Genomic DNA, 24,950 nt, shown 5'->3' with positions numbered 1-24,950 from the left:
ATGGTGGCGGCCGGCTGCAAGACCTTGCCGGACGAGTGCAAGAGCCTGTGGCGCATCGCCGGGCCGGTGATCCTCACCGGGCTCTTCCAGTTCCTCATCGAGTTCGTCACCGTGGCCTTCGCCGGCCACATCGGCAAGGTCGAGCTCGCCGCCGTCTCCACCGTCATCAACGTCATCCAAGGCCTCAGCTTGGGTCTTACCCAGTAGCAGAATAATCGCGTTGCTCGTTAGTTAAGCTACTGCTCCCTCCATTTCAAAAAAGATGATTCAACTTTGTACTAACTTTAGTATAAAGTTAGTATAAAATTGGGTTATCTATTTTGAAACGGAGGGAGTACCTTGTATTTTTTTGCTGTAGCTTAGAGATGTGGTACTAACACTACTATACAGCAGCACTCATTCTTGTGGGTTGCTTGAATAACCCAGTGATTCAAGTTTTTTTAAGCATCAACCGTAGAACAATTGTTCTACAGTATTTTCTATTAATATATCAAATATGTACAAAATTACAAAGAAGCAAATCGTAAGAGTCTATCCTATTCCAGCTGCTCCCCTCGCGTCGCCTCCCCTGGGCGGCGCCAGGGGCCCCTCAACCCTAGTGCCGCAGGCCACCACTCGCGCCTCCTCCTACCGCCACTGCCGCCAGCGTGGGCCGCGGTGGCGGCAGGCCCGGCGCCGAAGGCACCTGGGTGGGCGAAGGCTGCGGGATCCCATCTGAGGCGGCAGGGGCGGCACCTCTCGTGGGAGTCCTAGGGCGGCGGCCCTATGCCGCGTGGCGGTGGCCACAGTTCCATGGCCGGCGGAGCGGCGACCCTGAGATGGACGGCGGCGGTGGCAGCGCCCCATCCGGCGGGGTTGGCTGATCTGTGCGGAGATGGTGACGGCTGTGACGCCCGGATAATCAACCTACAGTAACCTCTGCTAATAATGCCACGTCACCTCGATTACTGTTGCTAATCTCGCGTTAGTTCGAAACCGATTCAAATTCAAATTCAAAATAAAGGCAAACCTCAAAAGTTTTCAAATATTAAAACCAAAATGTTCGGGTTGTGCTAGTTAATGCATAGGTGATTAGGGTGAAGAAACCAACATTTTTAAAAGTGTTTGAATGCGCTAAAATAAATAAAACAGTGACTGAAACAATAACTTAAATACTTTTTAACTAATAAAGAATACAAGGTATTTTACTTTTGTCCCAAAAATTTTGTGAGAACGGTTGATTTTTACAAATCTAATTTAGGAGTGGGTTTCACTTTTTGTAAAACTATAAACTATTAATTAAGTAAAATAAAACAGAAAAGGTAAATAAATAAAAGAAAAGCAAACACAAAGAAAAATAAAACAGAAAACCCCCAGGCCAACTTGGCCTCGACCCAGCCAATGGCGTGCCAGGCCGGCCCACTTCCTCCCCTGGCCTATAACCCCTATGGGCGACCAAACCCTAACCCCCACCGACACCACTTCCCTCCCCACTCGTCCCACTCCTCCCCCTCTCCCGAACCAGATCGGATCGGGACACGACGACCCGACGCCGTCGCCGCCGCCCGGTGCCCGCGCCTAGCCCTGCGCCCTGCCGACGCCCTGGCTCCGTGCTCGAGCCCCGCACCGCCCGGCGACCCTGCTGCGGTGGACGAGCCACCCGCCGGCGACGACCCCCCTCCCTCGCGCCCGTGCCACGGCCTCCTCCTCACCGGACCCCGCCACCGCCCGTCGCCTCGTCCTCCTCGTCTCCTCCTCGCCGACGACGCGTCCTCGTCCTCCTCCCCAAAGGCTCCACCGAGCCTCGCCGCCCCCCTGCTCACCAACGCAGGTGAGGACCCCGGTCCTCCTCCTCCTCCCCGTGCCCTCACGCCGGCGCTCGTCCGCGCCACTCCTCCGCCCGCGCCAGGCAACGCCCTACTGCCGTTCGCGCGCGCCCGGCGACCTCCCGTGGCCGCGCCCGGAGTTTTGCTCCCCTGCGCCTGCTCCACTCCCTCCGCCGCGTTGTGCCACTCCGGCCGGCCGTGCCTCGCCGGCACCGAACGCAAGCCCCACCCCGTGGCTGGCCTGGGCCAGTGCCCAGTCGGGCTAGCGGCCGCGCGCCCGTGCCGCTATGGCCAGGGCCACTTACCACTGGGCCAGTGCCCCCTGGCCCTATGACATATGGGGCCCACCCCCAGAACGAAAAAAAAGAATAAAAATAATATAATTAATTAATTAAGATAATTAATTTACTTACTTAATCTCGTTAATTAATCTAATTAAGCCTAATTAATTAATCTAATCACTTAAATTAAATTAACTAATCCTGTTTAGTTAACTAAGTCGATGACATGCGGGACCCACACATCAGTTTGACTAGTCAACACCTCTGTTGACTGCTGACGTCATGCCGATGCAATAATACTAATTTCAAATTAATTTAATAATAATAATTTGGAAAATGATTTAAAACTTTAAAAAATTAATATAAAATAAACCGTAACTCAGATGAAAATACTTTGTACATGAAAGTTGCTCAGAACGACGAGACGAATCCGGATACGCAACCCGTTCGTCCACCACAAATCCCTAGCATAGCAAACTCGCAACTTTCCCCATCCGGTTCATCTGTCCGAAAACGCGGAACACCGGGAATACTTTCTCGGATGTTTCCTCCCTTCGCCGGTATCACCTATCCCTGCGTTAGATTACCCTAGCACCACGTATTGCCTTGTTATGTTTTGTGATGCTGTGTTTGCTCCGTATTTACTGTTTTCTTCCCCCTCTTCTTCTCCGTTAGACACCGAGACCGACGCCGCTGCTATCCAGTACGACTACGGTGTTGACGACCCCTCCTACTTGCCAGAGCAACCAGGCAAGCCCCCCCTTGATCACCAGATATCGCCTATTCTTCTCTATACTGCTTGCATTAGAGTAGTGTAGCATGTTACTGCTTTCGGTTAATCCTATTCTGCTGCATAGCCTGTCATTGTTGCTATAGTTGTTACCGTTACCTGCTATCCTACTGCTTAGTATAGGATGCTAGTGTTCCATCAGTGGCCCTACACTCTTGTCCGTCTGCCATGTTATACTATCGGGTCGTGATCACTAGGGAGGTGATCACGGGTATATACTAAATACTTTATATACATGACACATGTGGTGACTAAAGTCGGGTCAGCTCATTCAGTACCCGCAAGTGATTCTGATGAGGAGGCTGAAAAGACAGGTGGCTCCATCCCGATAGAGGTGGGCCTGGGTTCCTGACGGCCCCCGACTGTTACTTTGTGGCGGAGCGACAGGGCAGGTTGAGACCACCTAGGAGAGAGGTGGGCCTGGCCCTGGTCGGCGTTCGCGGATACTTAACACGCTTAACGAGATCTTGGTATTTGATCTGAGTCTGGCCATTTGGTCTATACGGACTAACCAACTACGCGGGAACAGTTATGGGCACTCGACGTCGTGGTATCAGCCGAAGCCTTCGTGACGTCAGCGATGGAGCGGCGCGCGCCGGATTGGACTGGAACGCCTGCTAGGCTAGGTCTGCTTCCGGCCGCGTACGCAACGTGCAGGTGTGCAATGGGCGATGGGCCCAGACCCCTGCGCGCATAGGATTTAGACCGGCGTGCTGACCTCTCTGTTGAGCCTAGGTGGGGCTACGACGTGTTGATCTTCCGCGGCCGGGCATGACCCAGAAAAGTGTGTCCGGCCAAATGGGATCGAGCGTGTTGGGTTATGTGGTGCACCCCTGCAGGGAAGTTTATCTATTCGAATAGCCGTGTCCCTCGGTAAAAGGACGACCCGGAGTTGTACCTTGACCTTATGACAACTAGAACCGGATACTTAATAAAACACACCCTTCCAAGTGCCAGATATAGCCCGGTGATCGCTCTCTAACAGGGCGACGAGGAGGGGATCGCCGGGTAGGATTATGCTATGCGATGCTACTTGGTGAACTTACCATCTACTCTCTTCTACATGCTGCAAGATGGAGGTGGCCAGAAGCGTAGTCTTCGACAGGATTAGTTATCCCCCTCGTATTCTGGCATTCTGCAGTTCAGTCCACCGATATGGCCCTTTACACATATACCCATGCATATGTAGTGTAGCTCCTTGCTTGCGAGTACTTTGGATGAGTACTCACGGTTGCTTTTCTCCCTCTTTTCCCCTTTCTATACCTGGTTGTCGCAACCAGATGCTGGAGTCCAGGAGCTAGAGATCTCGAGGATGATTCTACATGGAGTTCGGCTTCGAGGAGTAGTTAGGAGGTCCCAGGCAGGAGGCCTTGCCTTTTCGATCGTTGCTACTTTTGTGCTAGCCTTCTTAAGGCAAACTTGTTTAACTTATGTCTGTACTCAGATATTGTTGCTTCCGCTGACTCGTCTATGATCGAGCACTTGTATTCGAGCCCTCGAGGCCCCTGGCTTGTATTATGATGCTTGTATGACTTATTTATGTTGTAGAGTTGTGTTGTGATATCTTCCCGTGAGTCCCTGATCTTGATCGCACACATTTGTGTGCATGATTAGTGTACGATTGAATCGGGGGCGTCACAAGTTGGTATCAGAGCCGACTGCCTGTAGGAATCCCCCTTTCCAACTCCTTGGCCGAAGTCGAGTCTAGTCATTGAAAAACATTTACTAACATGGCTGTGTGGCTTACGGGCCCACGTCGCCATTGGGTGGTATTAGGATCTTTTACTCCTTGTCTATACTCTGGGACTTTGATCTCTCTTCTATTCGGGTTAAATGAATTTTGCTAATTCTAACATTAGGATCTCGTTATCACTTTCACCCGGAGAGCCCCTTATTACTGATGATCGTCTGCTGCACGTGAGGACCCTGAAGACACTTTCCGCTGTTAACCCGAGAACTTGTGTTCATCGCTTTTGCAATTCCCTTCCATCGATAAACTCCTATGGATAACCACGTATACTCGCCATTCATACAATGTTTCCCAGTTGATCTTGTTATTACAAGATACCCCGAAATTCTCTCTGTTGTTCCGAGAATCCTTTGAGCTTACTGCCTTGCTGTTCTTTGTCACCTGAATACCCCTACGGATAATTCTCGCACTTACCGAGTATCCGCTCACCCTCAGTTGATTCAAGTATTTCACAAAAGTGTTCAAAATACCATTCGATCTTCCGAAAATCCTCAGGAGCCTTTTTGCTCTTGAAATTCTTGCTTACTTGCATTATGATTAATCTTAAGTCTCGTAATCTTATTGGCATCTCTTGTCATTATCATTTTGAGTCCGTTGATTCAATTTGTTGCGAATGCTCGCAATCATCAATCAGAGCCTAGAATTCATCCTTCCGGCTCAGACGTCATTTGAAACGTGAACTGGTTATCGACCAATCAAATTGACGTCGATTGTACCCCTAAGTCTATTCAACTTATCCATTCTTAATCAGACCATTGGCTTCTTATCCCTTGATTTGGAAATGATAATTCCTTTGCATTGAGCTTTGAATTACTCAGTTGTTTTTATAGTCCGATGCCCTTTCGTTCCTTCTTCCTCTGATAGAGTACCGATACTCGCATCAGCTCCGTTGTAGACCACAAGACCCCTTGTTGGGTTATTATCCGACAGTGTCCTTCATATTCAATAACCTTGTGATCATTTCCATGGATATATAATGCCTTTGGTAATTTGTATCCTCTGCTTGATAACCATACTCTACTTTTGAGCTAGTGATTTTACTCTTGAAGTTTGAGGTATATGTTTCTAAGATGCCCCGATGGATTGAACCTATACCTTCCCTAAAAACCGTATGAACCCGAAGGTTTTCACAAGCCATACCCTTCTGGTATTTTACCAGATAATTTTCTACCATACAACTTCATCGAATGCGAGAAGTGAATGAAAGGTTATGCATTGGAGAAGTGGGAGTCGACCTTGAACTTTGTGTTCATGCCCATGGACACGATGTAGATCTTATCATTAAAACTTCTCTTAAATTAATTATTCCCTGGGTATAAGTTCATCTTATATCTCGGATCTGGCCTTTTTCAATCGTGATTTTGACCATGTTCTCCTTTAAATACCATTTCTCGTGCAAGTTTAAGCACTTGTCCTCTGCAGAGCAATACCCCCGTCCAACCTCTACTTTGGTCTGTCGTCGAGTATTACCCCCCTGGTATCTCGAGAATGCCAAGGAACTACTTAACTTCTTATGAGTTCTTCATCAACTAATATTCTTGCTGATTCCATTTTTCCAACGGGTTCTGAGTTGTTAGAACCCCTCAAGGACACCGATAAGTGAATCAATTCCGCACTCCGATTCAATAACTCTAAGTAATTTTTTTTGCTTACGAGTTTAATAATCCTTCAAGTCATTCCTAGCCTGCTCGGCTATGTCATTATCGTGCCGATTTTAACTGTGCTACCTGGACCTTCCCGGCGCACAAATTTCGACAGTGAGCTAATCTTGCGTCGATCTTCCTCGTCATATCATTTCTCCTTGAACAGCAAACTTGATTTCGAGTTTGTGTCCTACCCGTGGTTCCAATAACCTTTCGCTTTCATCATTCCTTTGACTTGATGTCATCGTCGATCAATTACATCTTCTTAAAAACCGCTCGACAAATTTGTCGTCATCATTGTCAACAATTTGACTTCTTCCAAGTTGTGTGTCGAAATTCAGGATGAGAAATACCATCCTTGCCCCTCGATGAATTGTGTTATCATCGACAACATTCTTGCCTCCCCCCAACACAAACTTGTTCATATTTTGTGTTGTATCTTGATTTCCCTGCAATCCAACTTATGTTATGTTCTACCGTGGAGTATTACCATCTTTGATGTCAAGAATGTCGTGAGCATTACTCCACCTCTTAAAAATTCTTGGTACAGTGATACTTCTCACCATCACCATTCTTTCTTGGTCCCCGTGTTGTTTCTAAACAAAATACCAACAAATGGTCTATGATGTGTAAAATTCAAAAATTCTAGCAACCCTATTTGCTTTGACGTTAATGGTCGATAGCTTCATTCTAAGTCTATTGCTTATTGAATCATCATTCAAACATTGATCGTGCTACCTAGTCCAGATTTTCGGGTGCACTTTTCAACCAATGTTTAATTGTGTATGTCTTCTTCGAGCATACATCATTATATCATTTGATCTGGCAAATGTTATCTCCTTGTTCACAAAATTGTGGAAATCCATCCTTTGGAAATCTCGATGATTTGTCGCTGAGTCCATCAGCCACCTCCTCATCCTCTCATTGGTTTACTGATGAACTCTTATTTTGGAACTCGCTCCCATAGTTCATTTCCCGAGGACCTTAAAATGTTGTCTCGTCAAATTGTGTCGCACCTTTTCTTCCCAGACATCCTGAGTCTGAGGTATCCTAACACCGACCAGATCTGAATCTCGGTCAGATATGATGGTTGGAACACTTTCCAAGAGTCACAACATTGGTCTTTATATGACCCGGTAAGGTGATGTCATGTCTAGCACACCTGACCGGAGGACCTATTGTTATAGTTTTCTTTTTAGCAAGCTTAGCGATTCTTCCATGAGGAAATTGTAACACTTATTCTATAAGTTGTTCTTGATGGATCCTTTGTGAATCCAAATTCTGATCTTACCCAATGACCATGTCAATGCTATCTCGAAGCATGTCTGTGGTACTCCGATTTTCAAAAAGAACATTTGTAGCACAATGCTAAATTTTTCTTTATCATTTATCCTAACACCGTTGTATGGGTAATATCATGAGATTCCTCCCCCTTACCTAATTGGTTTTCTACTTTCTATCATGTCATGGATATCATGCTCTGCTTGTCCTTGGGAAGGATATACCCCCGAAATATGTGTGTATACACATTTTCCTTTCCATTGTTCTGTTTAAACCTGATAATCACTTTTCCTTTCCATTGGTTTGTTTAAACCTTCTTGTGTTCTATATAATATAAGCAGTAATATTTCCCTGCTTATGTAAACACCTCGTTGTACCACTCGGTCAGTAAGACCCTGTTACTATTGTTAATGATATCCCGGTAGCCACCGATGGACGAGAACTTTGCCTATTGGTCCGCCTCGTTCAACAAGCAGGAAAATGGTTCTCTTAGTCCCTCGCCTTTGGTACCGACATTGTTGCCAAAATAAATGGCAGGCTACCCTCTGACATACCTTACTATCGTGACCGTGCAAGATGTCAGCACCCTTTCTACTTTTAACCCACGTGGTGGGCCCATAACCCACAGTTCCATAGGATCGAAACCTGACTCTCTTGTACACCCTGTTGCCAAAGTTATTCCTCGCGCTTGACCTCATATGTAATTCACGGGTCACCTGCCTAGTGCTCTATTTTGGTATCAGACGCAATACTTACTCTCGCTGCTTTGAACCCCTTTCTCACTCTGGTTCAGACTTCGAGCAACTATCTATCCGTTTGGAACCTCGTATTGTACCTTCGTACCTTACTCTCAATGTATTTTATATGTTCAACTCGAGAGATAATCTTATGCTCATTCATGGGTTAACCCCAGATGGATTCCCTCATAAGCATTATGTCGTAGCCGAGCTGTCCCTTACCTATTCGTAAGCACGTTGGAGTTCCCGAAGAAAAGGACGACTTCACCATCATGACCTGAAGCAAAGAAATGAAGACGTCAATGTAAGGGATCGACCTCTTCGAGAAGAGCAACCAAGGCCGAGAAGATTCGTTAGAATTCGTAACCAGACTTTTCCCCCGTTTTCCACCTCTTAAATCTTGGGACGAAATTTCTTGTAGTGGAGGAGAATTGTGACGCCCGGATAATCAACCTACAGTAACCTCTGCTAATGATGCCACGTCATCTCGATTACTGTTGCTAATCTCGCGTTAGTTCGAAACCGATTCAAATTCAAATTCAAAATAAAGGCAAACCTCAAAAGTTTTCAAATATTAAAACCAAAATGTTCGGGTTGTGCTAGTTAATGCATAGGTGATTAGGGTGAAGAAACCAACATTTTTAAAAGTGTTTGAATGCGCTAAAATAAATAAAACAGTGACTGAAACAATAACTTAAATACTTTTTAATTAATAAAGAATACAAGGTACTTTACTTTTGTCCCAAACTTTTTGTGAGAATAGTTGATTTTTACAAATCTAATTTAGGAGTGGGTTTCACTTTTTGTAAAACTATAAACTATTAATTAAGTAAAATAAAACAGAAAAGGTAAATAAATAAAAGAAAAGCAAACACAAAGAACAATAAAACAGAAAACCCCCAGGCCAACTTGGCCTCGACCCAGCCAATGGCGTGCCAGGCCGGCCCACTTCCTCCCCTGGCCTATAACCCCTGTGGGCGACCAAACCCTAACCCCCACCAACACCACTTCCCTCCCCACTCGTCCCACTCCTCCCCCTCCCCGATCTAGATCGGATCGGGACACGACGGCCCAACGCTGTCGCCGCCGCCCGGTGCCCGCGCCTCGCCCTGCGCCCTGCCGACGCCCTGGCTCCGTGCTCGAGCCCCGCGCCGCCCGGTGACCCTGCTGCGGTGGACGAGCCACCCGCCGACGACGACCCCCCTCCCTCGCGCCCGTGCCACGGCCTCCTCCTCACCGGACCCCGCCACCACCCGTCGCCTCATCCTCCTCGTCTCCTCCTCGCCGACGACGCGTCCTCGTCCTCCTCCCCAAAGGCTCCACCGAGCCTCGCCGCCCCCCTGCTCACCAACGTAGGTGAGGACCCCGGTCCTCCTCCTCCTCCCCGTGCCCTCACGCCGGCGCTCGTCCGCGCCACTGCTCCGCCCGCGCCACGCAGCGCCCTGCTGCCGTTCGCGCGCGCCCCGCGACCTCCCGTGGCCGCGCCCGTCGCGCTCGCGACCTCCCGTGGCCGCGCCCGGAGTTCTGCTCCCCTGCGCCTGCTCCACTCCCTCCGTCGCGCTGCGCCACTCCGGCCGGCCGTGCCTCGCCGGCACCGAACGCAAGCCCCACCCCGTGGCTGGCCTGGGCCCGTGCCCAGTCGGGCTAGCGCCCGCGTGCCCGTGCCCGCTATGGCTAGGGCCACTTACCACTGGGCCAGTGCCCACTGGCCCTATGACATATGGGGCCCACCCCCAGAACGAAAAAAAAGAAGAATAAAAATAAATAAAAATAATATAATTAATTAATTAAGATAATTAATTTACTTACTTAATCTTGTTAATTAATCTAATTAAGCCTAATTAATTAATCTAATCACTTAAATTAAATTAACTAATCCTGTTTAGTTAACTAAGTCGATGACATGCGGGACCCACACATCAGTTTGACTAGTCAACACCTCTGTTGATTGCTGACGTCATGCCGATGCAATAATACTAATTTCAAATTAATTTAATAATAATAATTTGGAAAATGATTTAAAACTTTAAAAAATTAATATAAAATAAACCGTAACTCAGATGAAAATACTTTGTACATGAAAGTTGCTCAGAACGACGAGACGAATCCGGATACGCAACCCGTTCGTCCACCACAAATCCCTAGCATAGCAAACTCGCAACTTTCCCCATCCGGTTCATTTGTCCGAAAACGCGGAACACCGGGAATACTTTCTCGGATGTTTCCTCCCTTCGCCGGTATCACCTATCCCTGCGTTAGATTACCCTAGCACCACGTATTGCCTTGTTATGTTTTGTGATGCTGTGTTTGCTCCGTATTTACTGTTTTCTTCCCCCTCTTCTTCTCCGTTAGACACCGAGACCGACGCCGCTGCTATCCAGTATGACTACGGTGTTGACGACCCCTCCTACTTGCCAGAGCAACCAGGCAAGCCCCCCCTTGATCACCAGATATCGCCTATTCTTCTCTATACTGCTTGCATTAGAGTAGTGTAGCATGTTACTGCTTTCGGTTAATCCTATTCTGCTGCATAGCCTGTCATTGTTGCTATAGTTGTTACCGTTACCTGCTATCCTACTGCTTAGTATAGGATGCTAGTGTTTCATCAGTGGCCCTACACTCTTGTCCGTCTGCCATGTTATACTATCGGGCCGTGATCACTAGGGAGGTGATCACGGGTATATACTAAATACTTTATATACATGACACATGTGGTGACTAAAGTCGGGTCAGCTCGTTCAGTACCCGCAAGTGATTCTGATGAGGAGGCTGAAAAGACAGGTGGCTCCATCCCGATAGAGGTGGGCCTGGGTTCCTGACGGCCCCCGACTGTTACTTTGTGGCGGAGCGACAGGGCAGGTTGAGACCACCTAGGAGAGAGGTGGGCCTGGCCCTGGTCGGCGTTCGCGGATACTTAACACGCTTAACGAGATCTTGGTATTTGATCTGAGTCTGGCCATTTGGTCTATACGGACTAACCAACTACGCGGGAACAGTTATGGGCACTCGACGTCGTGGTATCAGCCGAAGCCTTCGTGACGTCAGCGATGGAGCGGCGCGCGCCGGATTGGACTGGAACGCCTGCTAGGCTAGGTCTGCTTCCGGCCGCGTACGCAACGTGCAGGTGTGCAATGGGCGATGGGCCCAGACCCCTGCGCGCATAGGATTTAGACCGGCGTGCTGACCTCTCTGTTGAGCCTAGGTGGGGCTACGACGTGTTGATCTTCCGCGGCCGGGCATGACCCAGAAAAGTGTGTCCGGCCAAATGGGATCGAGCGTGTTGGGTTATGTGGTGCACCCCTGCAGGGAAGTTTATCTATTCGAATAGCCGTGTCCCTCGGTAAAAGGACGACCCGGAGTTGTACCTTGACCTTATGACAACTAGAACCGGATACTTAATAAAACACACCCTTCCAAGTGCCAGATATAACCCGGTGATCGCTCTCTAACAGGGCGACGAGGAGGGGATCGCCGGGTAGGATTATGCTATGCGATGCTACTTGGTGAACTTACCATCTACTCTCTTCTACATGCTGCAAGATGGAGGTGGCCAGAAGCGTAGTCTTCGACAGGATTAGTTATCCCCCTCGTATTCTGGCATTCTGCAGTTCAGTCCACCGATATGGCCCTTTACACATATACCCATGCATATGTAGTGTAGCTCCTTGCTTGCGAGTACTTTGGATGAGTACTCACGGTTGCTTTTCTCCCTCTTTTCCCCTTTCTATACCTGGTTGTCGCAACCAGATGCTGGAGTCCAGGAGCTAGAGATCCCGAGGATGATTCTACATGGAGTGCGGCTTCGAGGAGTAGTTAGGAGGTCCCAGGCAGGAGGCCTTGCCTTTTCGATCGTTGCTACTTTTGTGCTAGCCTTCTTAAGGCAAACTTGTTTAACTTATGTCTGTACTCAGATATTGTTGCTTCCGCTGACTCGTCTATGATCGAGCACTTGTATTCGAGCCCTCGAGGCCCCTGGCTTGTATTATGATGCTTGTATGACTTATTTATGTTGTAGAGTTGTGTTGTGATATCTTCCCGTGAGTCCCTGATCTTGATCGTACACATTTGCGTGCATGATTAGTGTACGATTGAATCGGGAGCGTCACAACGGCGGTGGCTGCGGATCCAACGCCCTGATCGGATCAGCCGCGGGGTGGCCTTGCACCGACCGGCGGCGCGTGGAGGGACCGTTGAGGAGATGACGGATTTTCGCCGGAGTACTGATGGCGGCGTACGTCTTCGTGGCGAGGCTCCGCTCGGTTCCAGCCAGCCGAGAGAGATCGGGACGACGTGGCTTCCGGTGAAAATCGCGCCTGACTGCAGTCTTAGCGGACGATGGCGGCGTCTCGGACGTCATTCCCTTCTCGAGGCATCGTCGTTGCAGGTCACGTCAACCTGATCCGGATGTTTTGGGGGAAACCCTAGATCTGGGTCTACCGGATCGGACGATGACGACGCTTTCGGTGTCGTTCTCCCTCCTGGGGGCATCGTTTTGGAGCAAGTGCTGGCTGGAGGGGGCAAGAGGAAGAGCTGTGTTTCATCTTGCGCATTTATGGCGGCGGATCTTGGCGGCGTGGCGCAGTAGAGACTCGGCGCCCGATGCGCGGAGATGCACTCGCGCAGGATGGTGGCATTGTCTGGCGTCGTGGTGGCGTCGATGGCAGCTAGACCTGGCAAGGTAGATGCAACAGTACAACACTTACAATGGATTGGTGGCAGGTGGCTGCGGCGGCCTCATACTCGGCAGGCGTCCTGGTTGAGGAGTGCGCCGGACTGGTGGGTGCCCCATGCCCGGCAGGCGTCCTGGTTGGGACCTCAGGTCATAGATGTTAGGTTTGGCTGAGAGGTCTGTTTGGTATTAAGCCCAGACTATCAGCATCCCTTCATCAATTGGATAGAAGTGGCGACAGTTTCTTGCCTAGACGGTAGCTTCAGTCTTACTGTTATATGACTTTATAAGGTCTTGTGTTAATAATTAATAAAGTGGTTGTATGCATCGTCCAGATGCAGAGGCCGGGGGTCCTCCTCCATTTATAAAAAAAATCCTATTCCAGCTTTTTTCAATATGTGAATAAATAATATTCTAGATACTTCTTAAAGGCATCATTCTAGATGATCCTTAATCCACTTTTGCAAGGTGCTTAGATGCTTAGATTTTATCCTATGAATCACCAGACTGAGATCTTTCTTTAGTCTGAACTTCCAGCATCTAACACTGTGTGCTTCACTTCTGAAAAAAGTTCCATTTCTCTGGCACCAAATTGCCCACCCAGTGATTCAAGTTGGGGCCGTTATCATATGGTTAGTGCACCTGTCAATTTTTCTCTTGCCACAGTGTCTGTTTTTAGTGATTTTGCTTTTCACTCAAAGTTGAAATGAACATACATAATCTCTACCGATGCTTGCTCGAATTTTGTTTTAACAACATGAACTACAACATCTGGACATTGACGGTAGCATTCGGTTGCAATGCCGCAGTGAGGTACGCGCGCGTCTCCTCTGACTCTGATGATTTTCTGTGCGCTCTCAAACAGCAGAAGAAATGACTCTCACCTGTCCTGTCTCTAGTGTTTGGTTTTGTGCCAACGAGCTTGGCGCCAGACACCCGAAAGCGGCCAAGTTATCGGCCGTGGTGGCCGTGACCAGGTCGGCCACCATCGGGCTATCTTCACGCTGGTCGCCCTCGTGGCGGGCTTTTCACCGACGACGACTTACTCGTCAGGGAGACTGCAAGACTGGCTATCTTCTGGCTGCCACCATATTCCTCAACAGCATCCGGTCGTTGCTGTCACGTAAATACATGCATCATCCTCCAGAGCTTCACGCTTTTTGTTAAGTACGTCAATCTGTTCAGAGCAAATTGGCGATGTCACTTGTGTGCGTGTGTGCCACCGGACGCAAGCCGAAAGGGACGTGACGCTTATCAGCTAGTGCCATATCACACATCAGCTTCGCACAGACCCTCGCGTCGCCCTCCCGGGCGACTCGGGGGCGATCAGATCTTTGGCCACGCCACCTCCCCTCATCCCCTTCCCTCCCTCGCCCCCATCAGAGACGGCCGCGGACAAAGCCCGCGTGGGCGCCAGGGAAGGTGGCGGCAGGGATCCCGGCGCCCGCATCGATCACGTCGGCCTGTGGGCCGGAGTATCGCATTGGTGTCCTGCGGATCCTTGGGCGACGGTGTCGGTGAGCCATCGTCGTTCGGCGGCTGGCGACGTCTGCAGGCTGCGCTGGCCAGCGTGCTTGGCCGCGCGGGCGGCGGGTCGCTGGTGTAGTCCGGTCGTGGCGCGGTGCTCCGTAGCGTCAGATCTGGAGGTTCCCCTTTCTTCTGCCGCCTCTCTTTCCGTCCCGGTGGTTTGCAGCTGCAGGCTTCGGTGATAGTGAGCCATGGTGGTGTACTTTGGGTCTGGGGGAAGCCTTGGCCGGTCTGGCCGGCCCGGCGGCGGCGACGCCCATGGACGCCGCTTTCCTTCATAAAGGCGCAACTCATGGCCCAATCTACCCAACCCGATCCCCGATCGAGTGAAAGCCTTCAATCATCTTCGGATTTGGCGGCAGCGGCGCTGTTCGCGTCGTGACCTTCCTGAAGGTGTCGTCAAGGGCACTAGGGCTCGGTTGGGAGTGCAGAGGATCTACAGGTGGAGGGAATGGGACCAGTGGCAGCAGGTGGTGTTCGCGAAGGAGGAGCGGCGTTGCATCTGACACGTTGATAACAGCAGGTCTCAGCGGCATGGAGCAGCGGGGTCTCGCTGCTGGGCGTGTGTTGATGGACGAGTGCAGGATGGTGGTGTTGTCTAGCGGCATGGTGGCATCGACGGCAGCTAGAGCGGGGCAATGTTGATGCGTCAGTACATCTCTAAAGATGGAGTGGTGGCAGTTGGCGGCGGCGACTGCTAAGAGTGCGCCGGACCGGAGTGTGTCCCATATCCGGCAAGTGGCTTGGAAGGGGCCTTAGGTCTTAGATGTTAGGCTTGGCTGTGAGGTCTGTATGGTATTAGGCGCGGACTATCAACATCCCTTTATTAACTGGATAGAAGTAACGACAGATGTTGTCTAGACGGTGGCTTCAGACTTACTGCTGTATTTTTTTGTAAGGTCTTTCGTAAATAATTAATAAAGTGGTTGCATGTATCGCTCAGATGTAGAGGTTGGGGTCTTTCTCATTTTTTTTAAAAGAAAAAGAAAAAAAATCTTATGTGCGTGTGTGATTTCAGGAGTGGCTATTGGTGTTGGGTTGGGTTGCAATCCTTGGTGGCCTTGTTGAGTGTCGGCTGCTACTATCTCGTTGGCCTGCACCGAATAAGTAAATTAACAGGAACTACGATGTACCCATGAAGCATCCGCTGTCCATGTCAACATCGAGATGCATATTGTCCTTTGATTAATAAACTAAGGAATCTTTTCTGGGATGATATACATCTCTATACTGGTCTGAACCAATACTTGAACATGCCTCACAACCTTTTCATTTAGTTATGCATGTGCACTCTCAGACCACTCAACATATAGTACCAATATTTTACTTTCTTGTTATATCGTCTTAATAAAAAAAGTTATTTTTAAATCTTTTTATATATTTGAATTCCTAAAGACGAGATCTTTAAAACAAGACCAATATTCAATATATTTTAGCGTAGTTTGAATTTTACCGTTTCATTCGCTTTGGCATTTCAAAAAATTGGTTGTAACTCATTTCAAAAAACTCGTTCACTTTATTTAAAAAAACTGGTTTCGCAATTAAGAAAAAAAACGAGTCATTCAAAAATAAAGATTTAACTCATTTTAGAAAACTAATTTTATTCATTTTAGACCACTGATTTCATTCGTATCGAAACACATATTTAAGTCATTTCAAAGAATTGGTTTCGCTCATTTCAAAAAGGTGATTTCACTCATTTCAAAAAACGGAATTCACTCATTTTGGAACTCCGGTCTTAGTTATTCCGAAACACATATTTCACTCATTTACAGAAACAATTTTACTCATTTTAGAAAACGTATTACAGCGTGTAAAAAAGCAAATTTAACTAAATTTAAACACCGATTTCACATATTTGAAAACACATATTTCATTCGTTACAAAGAACAGGCTACACTAATTTCATCAAACTGATTTCACTCATTTCACTATGTTAAAAAAATGATTTCACATATGAAAAAACTGATGTCACTTGTTTCAGAAAAATAATTTCACTAAATTGAGAAAACAGATTTCACTCATTTTCACTATTTTAAATAACCAGTTTGGCTAGTTTGAATTTAACCGTTTCACTCATTTCAGAAAATGGATTTCAGTGAGTTTCACATTTCACTAGTTTCAGAAAACCTTTCAGTCACTTTCACATTTTACTAGATTCAGAAAACACATTACACCCGTTTACAAAAGTTAGATTTCACTCATTTTAGAAATCACATTTCACTATATTTAACGTATTTCACACCGAAATATGTGCATGTGTATGGAAAACAAATTTCACTCGTCTAAAAATAATAATTTCACACGGTTTAGAGAACATACTTCACTCAGTTGAGAAAACATATTTCAAAATTGATTTCACTCAATGAAAAAAAAATTCAATTATTTCAAAATACCTATTTGGCTTGTTTCAGAAACCCAATTTTAGTCATTTGAAATGTTGAAATTAAAACATGTTTGAAATGCATCCAAATTTGGTCTTATTCTAAAGCTTTTGGCTTCAAGAATTCAAATATATAAAATATTTCAAAAATAACAATATGGTTTAAAAGATAGAAATGATTGAAAATCCTAAAGAGAAAATAAAAGGAAAGGATTTGTACCATGGCACGACATGCAACGTCAGGATAGACTGTCTCTCTCACCTGACATGGGTCCCATCGATCTAACCTTGATTTGACTTAAAACAAAAATACAAAAAAAATATTTACATCAATACTTTGATATACACATGCATGTGGCCCCACACCTTTACACATGGCAGCAAGACATTGGTGAGAGAATTACCGGTAGGTCTCAGCACTCAACCCGGCAATCCGACCCATGGGCGGCCGCGCCCATGGGTATCCGACCCTAATGGGTAGGGTATGGGTCGACATATTCACCCATGGGTAAGCCCAATGGGTAACCCGATTAGTCATGGGTAGGGTATGGGTGCGAGGTCCTGCCCGTGGGTCACCCGATGGGTCGCCCGATTAACTGACATGTGGACCCCCACCTAAATAGTAGTGGCCTCCCGCAGTGCCAGGCTGCCAGTGCCAGCCCAACATCCCCGGCCCAATCCAGTAAGCTAGCACCTTAGGCTTAGGCAGAGTCGCAGAGAGAGGTCAATCGCGTCCTCCACTCCACTCCTCCACAACCCTAGCCGCCGCATTCTCTCTCGATCCCATCCGCAAGCCGCCGCCGCCGCACTCTCTCGCTCTCGCTCCCATCCGCAAGCCGCCGTCGCCGCCCACCGTCCCATCCCCGTCGCCGCAAGCTGCCGGATCCCCGGACCGCTATCCTCACGGGCCACAGGATCCCCGCCGCCTCCATCCTCACGGGACGCGGGATCCCCACCGCAGGCCACCTCCGTCCTCGTCGGCTGCTGGATCCCCTGCCAAGCACCGCCGCTGCCGTCTCCAGCAAGCACTGCCGCCGTCGTCTCCATCTCGTTCTTCCTCCAAGGCTTCACCGCCGCCGTCTCCAGCAAGCACTACCGCCGTCGTCTCCATCTCGTATTCCTCCAAGGCTTGACCGCCGCCGTCTCCAGCAAGCAGTACCGCCGTCGTCTCCATCTCGTATTCCTCCAAGGCTTCACGTCACCGGAGCAGCACCGCCGCCATCACCACGCCGGAGCAGCACCGCCGCCATCCTCTGTCTCTGCAAGGTGACTCTCATTTCTTTCTCCCGGTTCCCAGCCTTTTTATTTGGTTCACAACAGTAGAAGTGTAGAATAGCCGAGAGATGTGTTGAACTAGCTATTTTGTGTGATCACCGAGCTATTCTCAGGGACTAAATATGTTACAGCAAATCTGTTCTTCCCCAAAATATCTTCTATTCGTCTAGCAATACGAAAATGGTCTACTAGTGAGCATGTTCCTTTGCAAAAGATGTCTGAGGAAATGAAGACAAAGTTTGAGAAGTATTGGAAAGAAGTCCATGGTCTTATGTCTGTGGCAACAGTCCTTGATCCAAGATATAAGCTTCATATGTTGCAAGCTTTGTTTGGCTCTCTCTATGGGTTTGAACATGCAACTGCAGAAGTGGAGAAAATTAGAAAGTTAATGGGTGATCTGTTGCTAGAATATCAAGCATCTGATGGTGGTGTGGGTACCTCGGAGTCACAGGTAGGTAGGAGTGTTTCTACCCAAGGTGGGGCTGCAGTAGATGAAATGGAGAATATTTTTAAACAATATATGTCCTCGAAGCCTGTTATGAGTGCTTCTCGTGTGCGGACAGAACTGGACTTATATTTGTGGAAGAGGAAATTATCCATAGGCCAGAGGGTCTCGACATCATCAATTGGTGGCAGTTTGGAGGTATCAAGTATCCTACATTGCGAAGAATGGCTCATGATATACTAGCCATTCCTGTAACAACCGTGGCATCGGAATCTGCCTTCAGTACTAGTGGGAGAATACTAAGTGCACATAGATGTTCACCTGCACCAAACATGACCGAAGCTCTTATGTGCATGCAAGCTTGGTCCCGTGCAGACATGTTAGGTAATAATCTAGTTGAATCATGACTCTTCTTTCCATACACAATATTATTTCCTTGCTATATGTTAATATCTAAATCTATGCATCAGGGGATTGCAATTCTACTCTCTTTGCGGACTTTGAAACTGTTCTTAAGGATGACACAGAAATGATGGTAACATATTCTACTTTTAGCAACTTAGCATGCCTTTTAATCTTAGATTTTAATGCAAATCTTGTTCTTTACTTTGAATGCTTTTACTTTCTTATGTTTCAGGAGGTTGATGATCAATCCATCTTAACCGAAGCCTGAAACATGACTCTATGATGGTGTTGTTGCTGCTTGGTTGTGACGAGAAGGCCGACGACCCGGCGTGCTACACTACTACATGCTGCTATTTACATTTATCCATGGGCTGCTACACTACTACTTGCTAGTGCTAGCTTGTTGGCACACAACTACTCAACCTGAACCTTGTATTTGTGTATTTGTGCTGCTGCTGAACCTTGTATTTCTGCTGCTATTTGTGCACCTGAAGGTCCTGAACCTTGTATTTCTGCTCCTGAACCTTGTATTTGTGCTTCTGGGACCTGCACCATGTATTTGTGATGCTATTTGTGCTCCTGAACCTTGTATTTGGCTTCCTGATACTGTGTTTTCTATTTGTTCTATCATATATTCACATTGATGGTTAGTAACTGAAGCTATTTGTGCATTTTTGCTACTGTGTAAACCAATATTTGTTATATGAATTTTGCCACTACTCTGTTGTACACTGTACAAGAACACTGTACAGCAACCCGATGGGTAACCCATCGGGTTCGGGCGTGGGTCTGATCCTTCGCCCATGGGCAGGGTCGTGGGCGACTGGGTAGACCCATTTAGTAATCGGGCATGGGTTTGGTAGACCTCGACCCGGGCAAACCCGACCCGACTGCCAGGTTGACTCAGCACCGTAAAAAACACTTTGTGGGCCTGCACCTCGCAGCGGTTTTCGGCTTCAAGCTCAAGCTTGACGTACAGAGGATTTGGGTGGGGTGCTGATGGGCACGATTCTGCAGACCGGGATCCCGTTTGTGATCCTCTTCAGATCAGAGCCAAATGGAAGAAAGAGGTAATGTTCAGAAATTAAGACATGTTTAGCATGCTGCTTGCAGCAATTAGAAAGTAATTACCCGTACATTTTCTTTTTTAAAAAACATCCAAAAAGCATCTTAGATCTGATTAATATCAGGTTTTTGGGTTTCTGATGAAGAGTTTTGCGTGCGCCCGTGATGCAGGCTATGATCGTGATAGAGCGGGTACGGAGCATGGGAGGAGACGTCGAGCTGCTGGCCATGCAAGAAACGAAATGAAACGTGGGGAACGGCTCGTTGCACACACCGTACACATCACACAAATTTGACAGAACGGGAAGGCACAAAGAATAAATAACTTCCATCCTACTAAGATGAAGAAGGCTACATCGTCATCCATGATTACACCACGCACTCGACCTTCTTGAACCTTGCCTGCCCCGCGGGCGACGCCAGAGGCAGCTTGAGCGGGCAGGTGGCCTCCAGCCTGCGCGTGCGGTGCGGCGGGTACCTGACCTCGCCGGCAAGCTTCAGCTCCAGCCGGAACCCGCCACCCGCCACACTCTCCTTCACGAGCGTTGCCACCCCGGCACTCCTCAGCGGCGCGGTGCCCTCGCCCGCCGCCACGACATTGTAGACCTCGGTATTTCCCGGACAGATACACCGGCGCGAGCTCCCCTGGATCCTGACGCGGGCGAAGTGCTCGCCGGCGAAGTGCTCGCCGGCGAAGAAGAGCTCAGCGTCGAGCGGCGCGTCAGCCCCGAGCACGGCGCGCATGGCCCAGTTGCGGTTGTGCACGGAGACAGCAAGGGACACATCGTAAGAGAGCCTGGTGCCATTGGGCCCGGCGAGGGCGAGGCGGGCGAGGGAGGCGTCTTCCACGGCCACATGGACGGGGCGGACAGCGGTGAGTAACGTGAGGGTCAATAGCTCATGTGCGACGTTTTTGATGTGAATTGGAAGGAGTGCGGCGTTGTTGGAATGAATGGCTGTGATGCGACACATTTGAGCGTGCAAATAGCCCAGGGCCACATGGCGTGTTAAATGTGGTTAAATTGGTCGTCAACCAAGCCCGCCCATTTATGTTAGGACATGTGGGTCCAACTTAATTGTTTCTCAAAACAGCTGACCGTGCCCTGCCGCCCGACCGTGCCGGGCCCGCCACTCTGCCCCCTTCTTCTCCGGTGGCGGCAGATCTTGCGTTCTCGGTGGCGGCGGCGGAGCCCTCGTTCTCAACGGCGGCGGAGCCTTCGTCCTCAGAAAATGGTGAGTGAATTCAAACCCTAGTCACCCTCCCGTTCCTCTCTCGGGCCCGTAGATCTCAGCTCGTTTCCTCTGTTTTCGCTTGTGGAATCGATAGGTTGTGAGGGGAGCCCGTGGGCATACTGAGATGGAGCCGCCAGATTCAACTTCGAATAGGTAATGCGCCTCTCTCCGATCCAATTTTGCATGCAATTAGGGGGTGGCCTCGTCTGCTCTTTCTCACGGGCTCACACTGTCCGCCACTGACAGAGGGGATGCTGCCGCTCGGACCTTCGAATTGACAGTCAATTTCTTTCCATCAAAGGCAAAATTAGTTGATGGTAGCATACAGAACATTGAGAGAGACACAATTGTTAAATGGGAGGTTGAGTTTACAGAGATTGATCCACAAGTTCTACAGAACATGGGAGAGACGACAGTGAAGAAATGGGTGGAAAAAATTAGAATATTGTTTGGGGACTAGAGCAAGAAGTATCACTGTTGCGGTTTGACGATTGAAAAGGAGAGTATGTGAGAATAAAAGATGGTGAACAGATTGTTGAAGAAATCGATCGGCAAAACGGCTGGACAAGCAAACGGGCTAATTTTTTTGCTGAGCTCGTTGATCTGAACATTTTTTCGAAGGTTGGATATGTGCCATCACAATTGGCTGCGCAGATGATAGATGATGATTGGGCTACACAGAGGCCATTGATCCCATGTGTACTGAACTTACAGTAATAGCCGAAGAGGGACAGGTGACTGGAACTGAAACTGAAACTGCAGCAACTGTTGATTGGAATGTAGTTGAATTAGATGAGCCTACTGATTTGGTCATTTCACCAATGCCTGACATTGAGATGGCCAAACTTTTTGGCATTCCAGTCGATGACAGAGATAAGCAGGAGAGGGGCGAATCTAGTTTGCCTGCTAATGCTGATGAAGAAGTAGATGGACAGTTGATGGAACAAGCTGCAGATGAAGTAGATGATGCACATGATGATGAGCTGGTGCATGTGTATGACAAAGAAAACCCTGTCATTGAAGTACGCAAATTGTTCCCAAGCATGAAGGAGTTTAGGATATGTTTCAAAACTTATGCAGTGAAACATGAGTTTGATGCCAAGACTGTTTGGAATGATAGAAAGAAGTTTTATGCGAGGTGCAGAGGATTTGATGGTAGTGTGAAGCCTTGCAAGTGGTACATATCTGCTAGACTGCAACCTGATGGAAGTACTGTCAGGGTTAACCAAATCCCAATCAACATACTTGTATTACAAGTTCACAGAGAGTATCAACCATGACATCACAACTTTGGGTTGCAGAAAAGACCACCCCAATTTTAGCCAAAACACCAAACACTACTGCCAAGAAACTCAAAGTAGACTTGGAAAAGATGTACCCCATTAAACTGAAATATACCACAGTGTGGAAGGCAAAACAAAGGGCAATGAAAATTTTATATGGTGATTGGGCAAATACATTTAGGATGCTTTACAACTTCAAAGCAGAGGTGGAAAAGAGGTCACCTGGCAGTGTTGTGGAGATAGATACAGAGGTATCAGCCGAAGGTGAAGTCAAGTTCTCCAAGTTTTTTTATGGCTTTGAAGCCTTGCATCGATGGGTTCAAAGCAGGGTGCCGTCCATATTTGAGCATAGACTCATCATTTTTGACAGGCAAGTGGAATGGTCAGTTGGCAGCATGCAATGCTCTAGATGGACACAACTGGATATTTCCTATTGCTGTTAGCTTGTTTCAGTCAGAAACAGAGGCTTCATGGACATGGTTCATGATCCAGTTGAAAAGATGCCTAGGGCCAGTGTCACCTTTGGCTATACACACAGATGCATGTAAGGGGCTTGAAAATTCAGTGAAAAATGTTTTCCCACATGCTGAGCAGAGGGAGTGCTTCGGTCATTTGTGGATGAATTTGATAAAAAAAATAGAGGAGAAGAATTTGGGCGCATGTGGCCAGCAGCAAGATCTTACACTAGACAGACACACAAATATCATCTTGATAAGATAATGGCAGCATGTGGTGAGTTTGGTCCATGGCTGAACACCTACCATTCTTTGGTATGGTACAGGTCAGCATTCAACACTGCCATCAAGTGTGACCACATCAACAATAATTTGGCAGAGAGTTTCAACAACAAGGTGAAGGGGTTAAAAGATTTGCCTGTGCATGACATGGTTGACCAAATCAGGATCATGCTCATGCGGTTGTGGGAATTGAGAAGAAGGATAGGTGATTGTCTGCAAGGTTATAAGCTTCCAGCAGTGGTACAACAGGTGGTCAATAGGAGCAGATGTCTTTCACATTTGTTTGTTGAAAAATCTTCACCTTGGGGTGCTGAAGTTAGAGATAACAAAACTGGAAGGAGACATGTCGTTAACACTGAATTGCATGATTGCACTTGCCTCGAGTGGCAACACACTGGTAAACCATGTGAGCATGCCATTCTCTTCTTAGCATCCCAACCGAAGATAAACATGCACCCATATTTGCATGAATATTATTCGGTAGCAAAAGATTCAAAGCTGCATATGCTACTCCAATTTCAGCACTTACAGATCAGTCTCAGTGGCCTGAAGTGGACATTGAATTTTCCATGTGTCCTCCCTTGACAAAAAAAAGGCTGGCAGGCCTAAACAGAGTAGATTCAAGGCATGGTTTGAGAAATGTGGGAGTAGTAAGAAGGGAAAGAAAGATGGAAAGCCAAAAAGGGCCCAAAAAGGTAACAAAAACAGATGCAAGTTGTGCGAGGAACTTGGGCACAGAGTGGGATCTGTCAAATGCCGTTACACTCCTGATAAGCCAAAGTATGTTCTTATTTATTTGTCTGTGTTTTGATTTGGTGCTTTTTTCTAATTACTATATCTATAACATTTTCCCAATGGCCAGGAGGAAGCGAGCAAGTCAGCCTCTTGTTGTTGAACAGTGTTGGCCAACAAAAAAAGCAAAAGTCAATGGCGGTAGAAAGAAGAGAAGTGTGCCTGAGCCTGAGCAGACTGAAGAAAATCCTGCTGCAGTCAACATTCAGACTGAAGAAACTGATGTGGAGGTGCACACCGAAGAAACTGAAATTGCAGTCAACATTCAGACTGAAGAAACTGCTCTCGAGGTTGAAACTGAACCTGAGCGTGTCGAGGTTCAGACTGAAGAAACCCATGTTGAGGTACACACCGAAGAAACTGAAACTGCTGTCAACATTGAGACTGAAGACACTGATCACGAGGGTGTTGGCGAGGTGTTGAAAAGACCAGTGAAGAAAACCAAGATGATCAGTGAACTTGTGTGTGTAGTAGAACCAAAAACAAGAAGTGCTAAGGCGAAGAAAGGCACACGACGTGGTAGGAAAAGGTAGAACAGAGAACAGTTTGAAAATTTGGGGCATGTAATAATATTTGTAACTTGGTGCGTACTGGTAGTCACTATGTATCCCCGTATTTCTATTCGAACTTGTTTGTTGGTACCTTGTCTAAACCAGCCAAATAAAATTCAAATTTGGGCTCAAATTTAAATTAGGAATGGGGTATTGATATTTTAATGCTATCTAAAGTACCTCAACTGAAATATGTTTGCTTGCTGATCATTTCGAGCCCTTTTGGTAAGTTGAACTCATAGTCATGAAAAGTGTGTCTCAAATGACCTCCAAAGGTAGGGTAAACGGCCTCATATTT

The 24,950-nt window shown here is 47.6% G+C and overlaps 1 protein-coding gene across 1 annotated transcript; it reads left to right on the top strand.

Annotated features, from left to right (window-relative positions):
• LOC109780851 (uncharacterized) lies at window positions 1-19,650 on the top strand. Its single transcript, XM_045230357.1, has 5 exons — window positions 1-203; window positions 17,572-18,132; window positions 18,705-18,970; window positions 19,057-19,121; window positions 19,224-19,650. Exons 1-5 carry the CDS (start codon window positions 1-3, stop codon window positions 19,257-19,259), a joined length of 1,131 nt encoding a protein of 376 aa, XP_045086292.1. The 3' UTR covers window positions 19,260-19,650.
• Window positions 19,651-24,950: the final 5,300 nt, after the last annotated feature.

This window comes from Aegilops tauschii, chromosome 6 (assembly GCF_002575655.3).
Source record: "Aegilops tauschii subsp. strangulata cultivar AL8/78 chromosome 6, Aet v6.0, whole genome shotgun sequence".
Taxonomy (NCBI): domain Eukaryota; kingdom Viridiplantae; phylum Streptophyta; class Magnoliopsida; order Poales; family Poaceae; genus Aegilops; species Aegilops tauschii.
The sequence above is the reverse complement of the archived record's forward strand: the minus strand, read 5'-3'. Positions and strand labels throughout refer to the sequence as shown.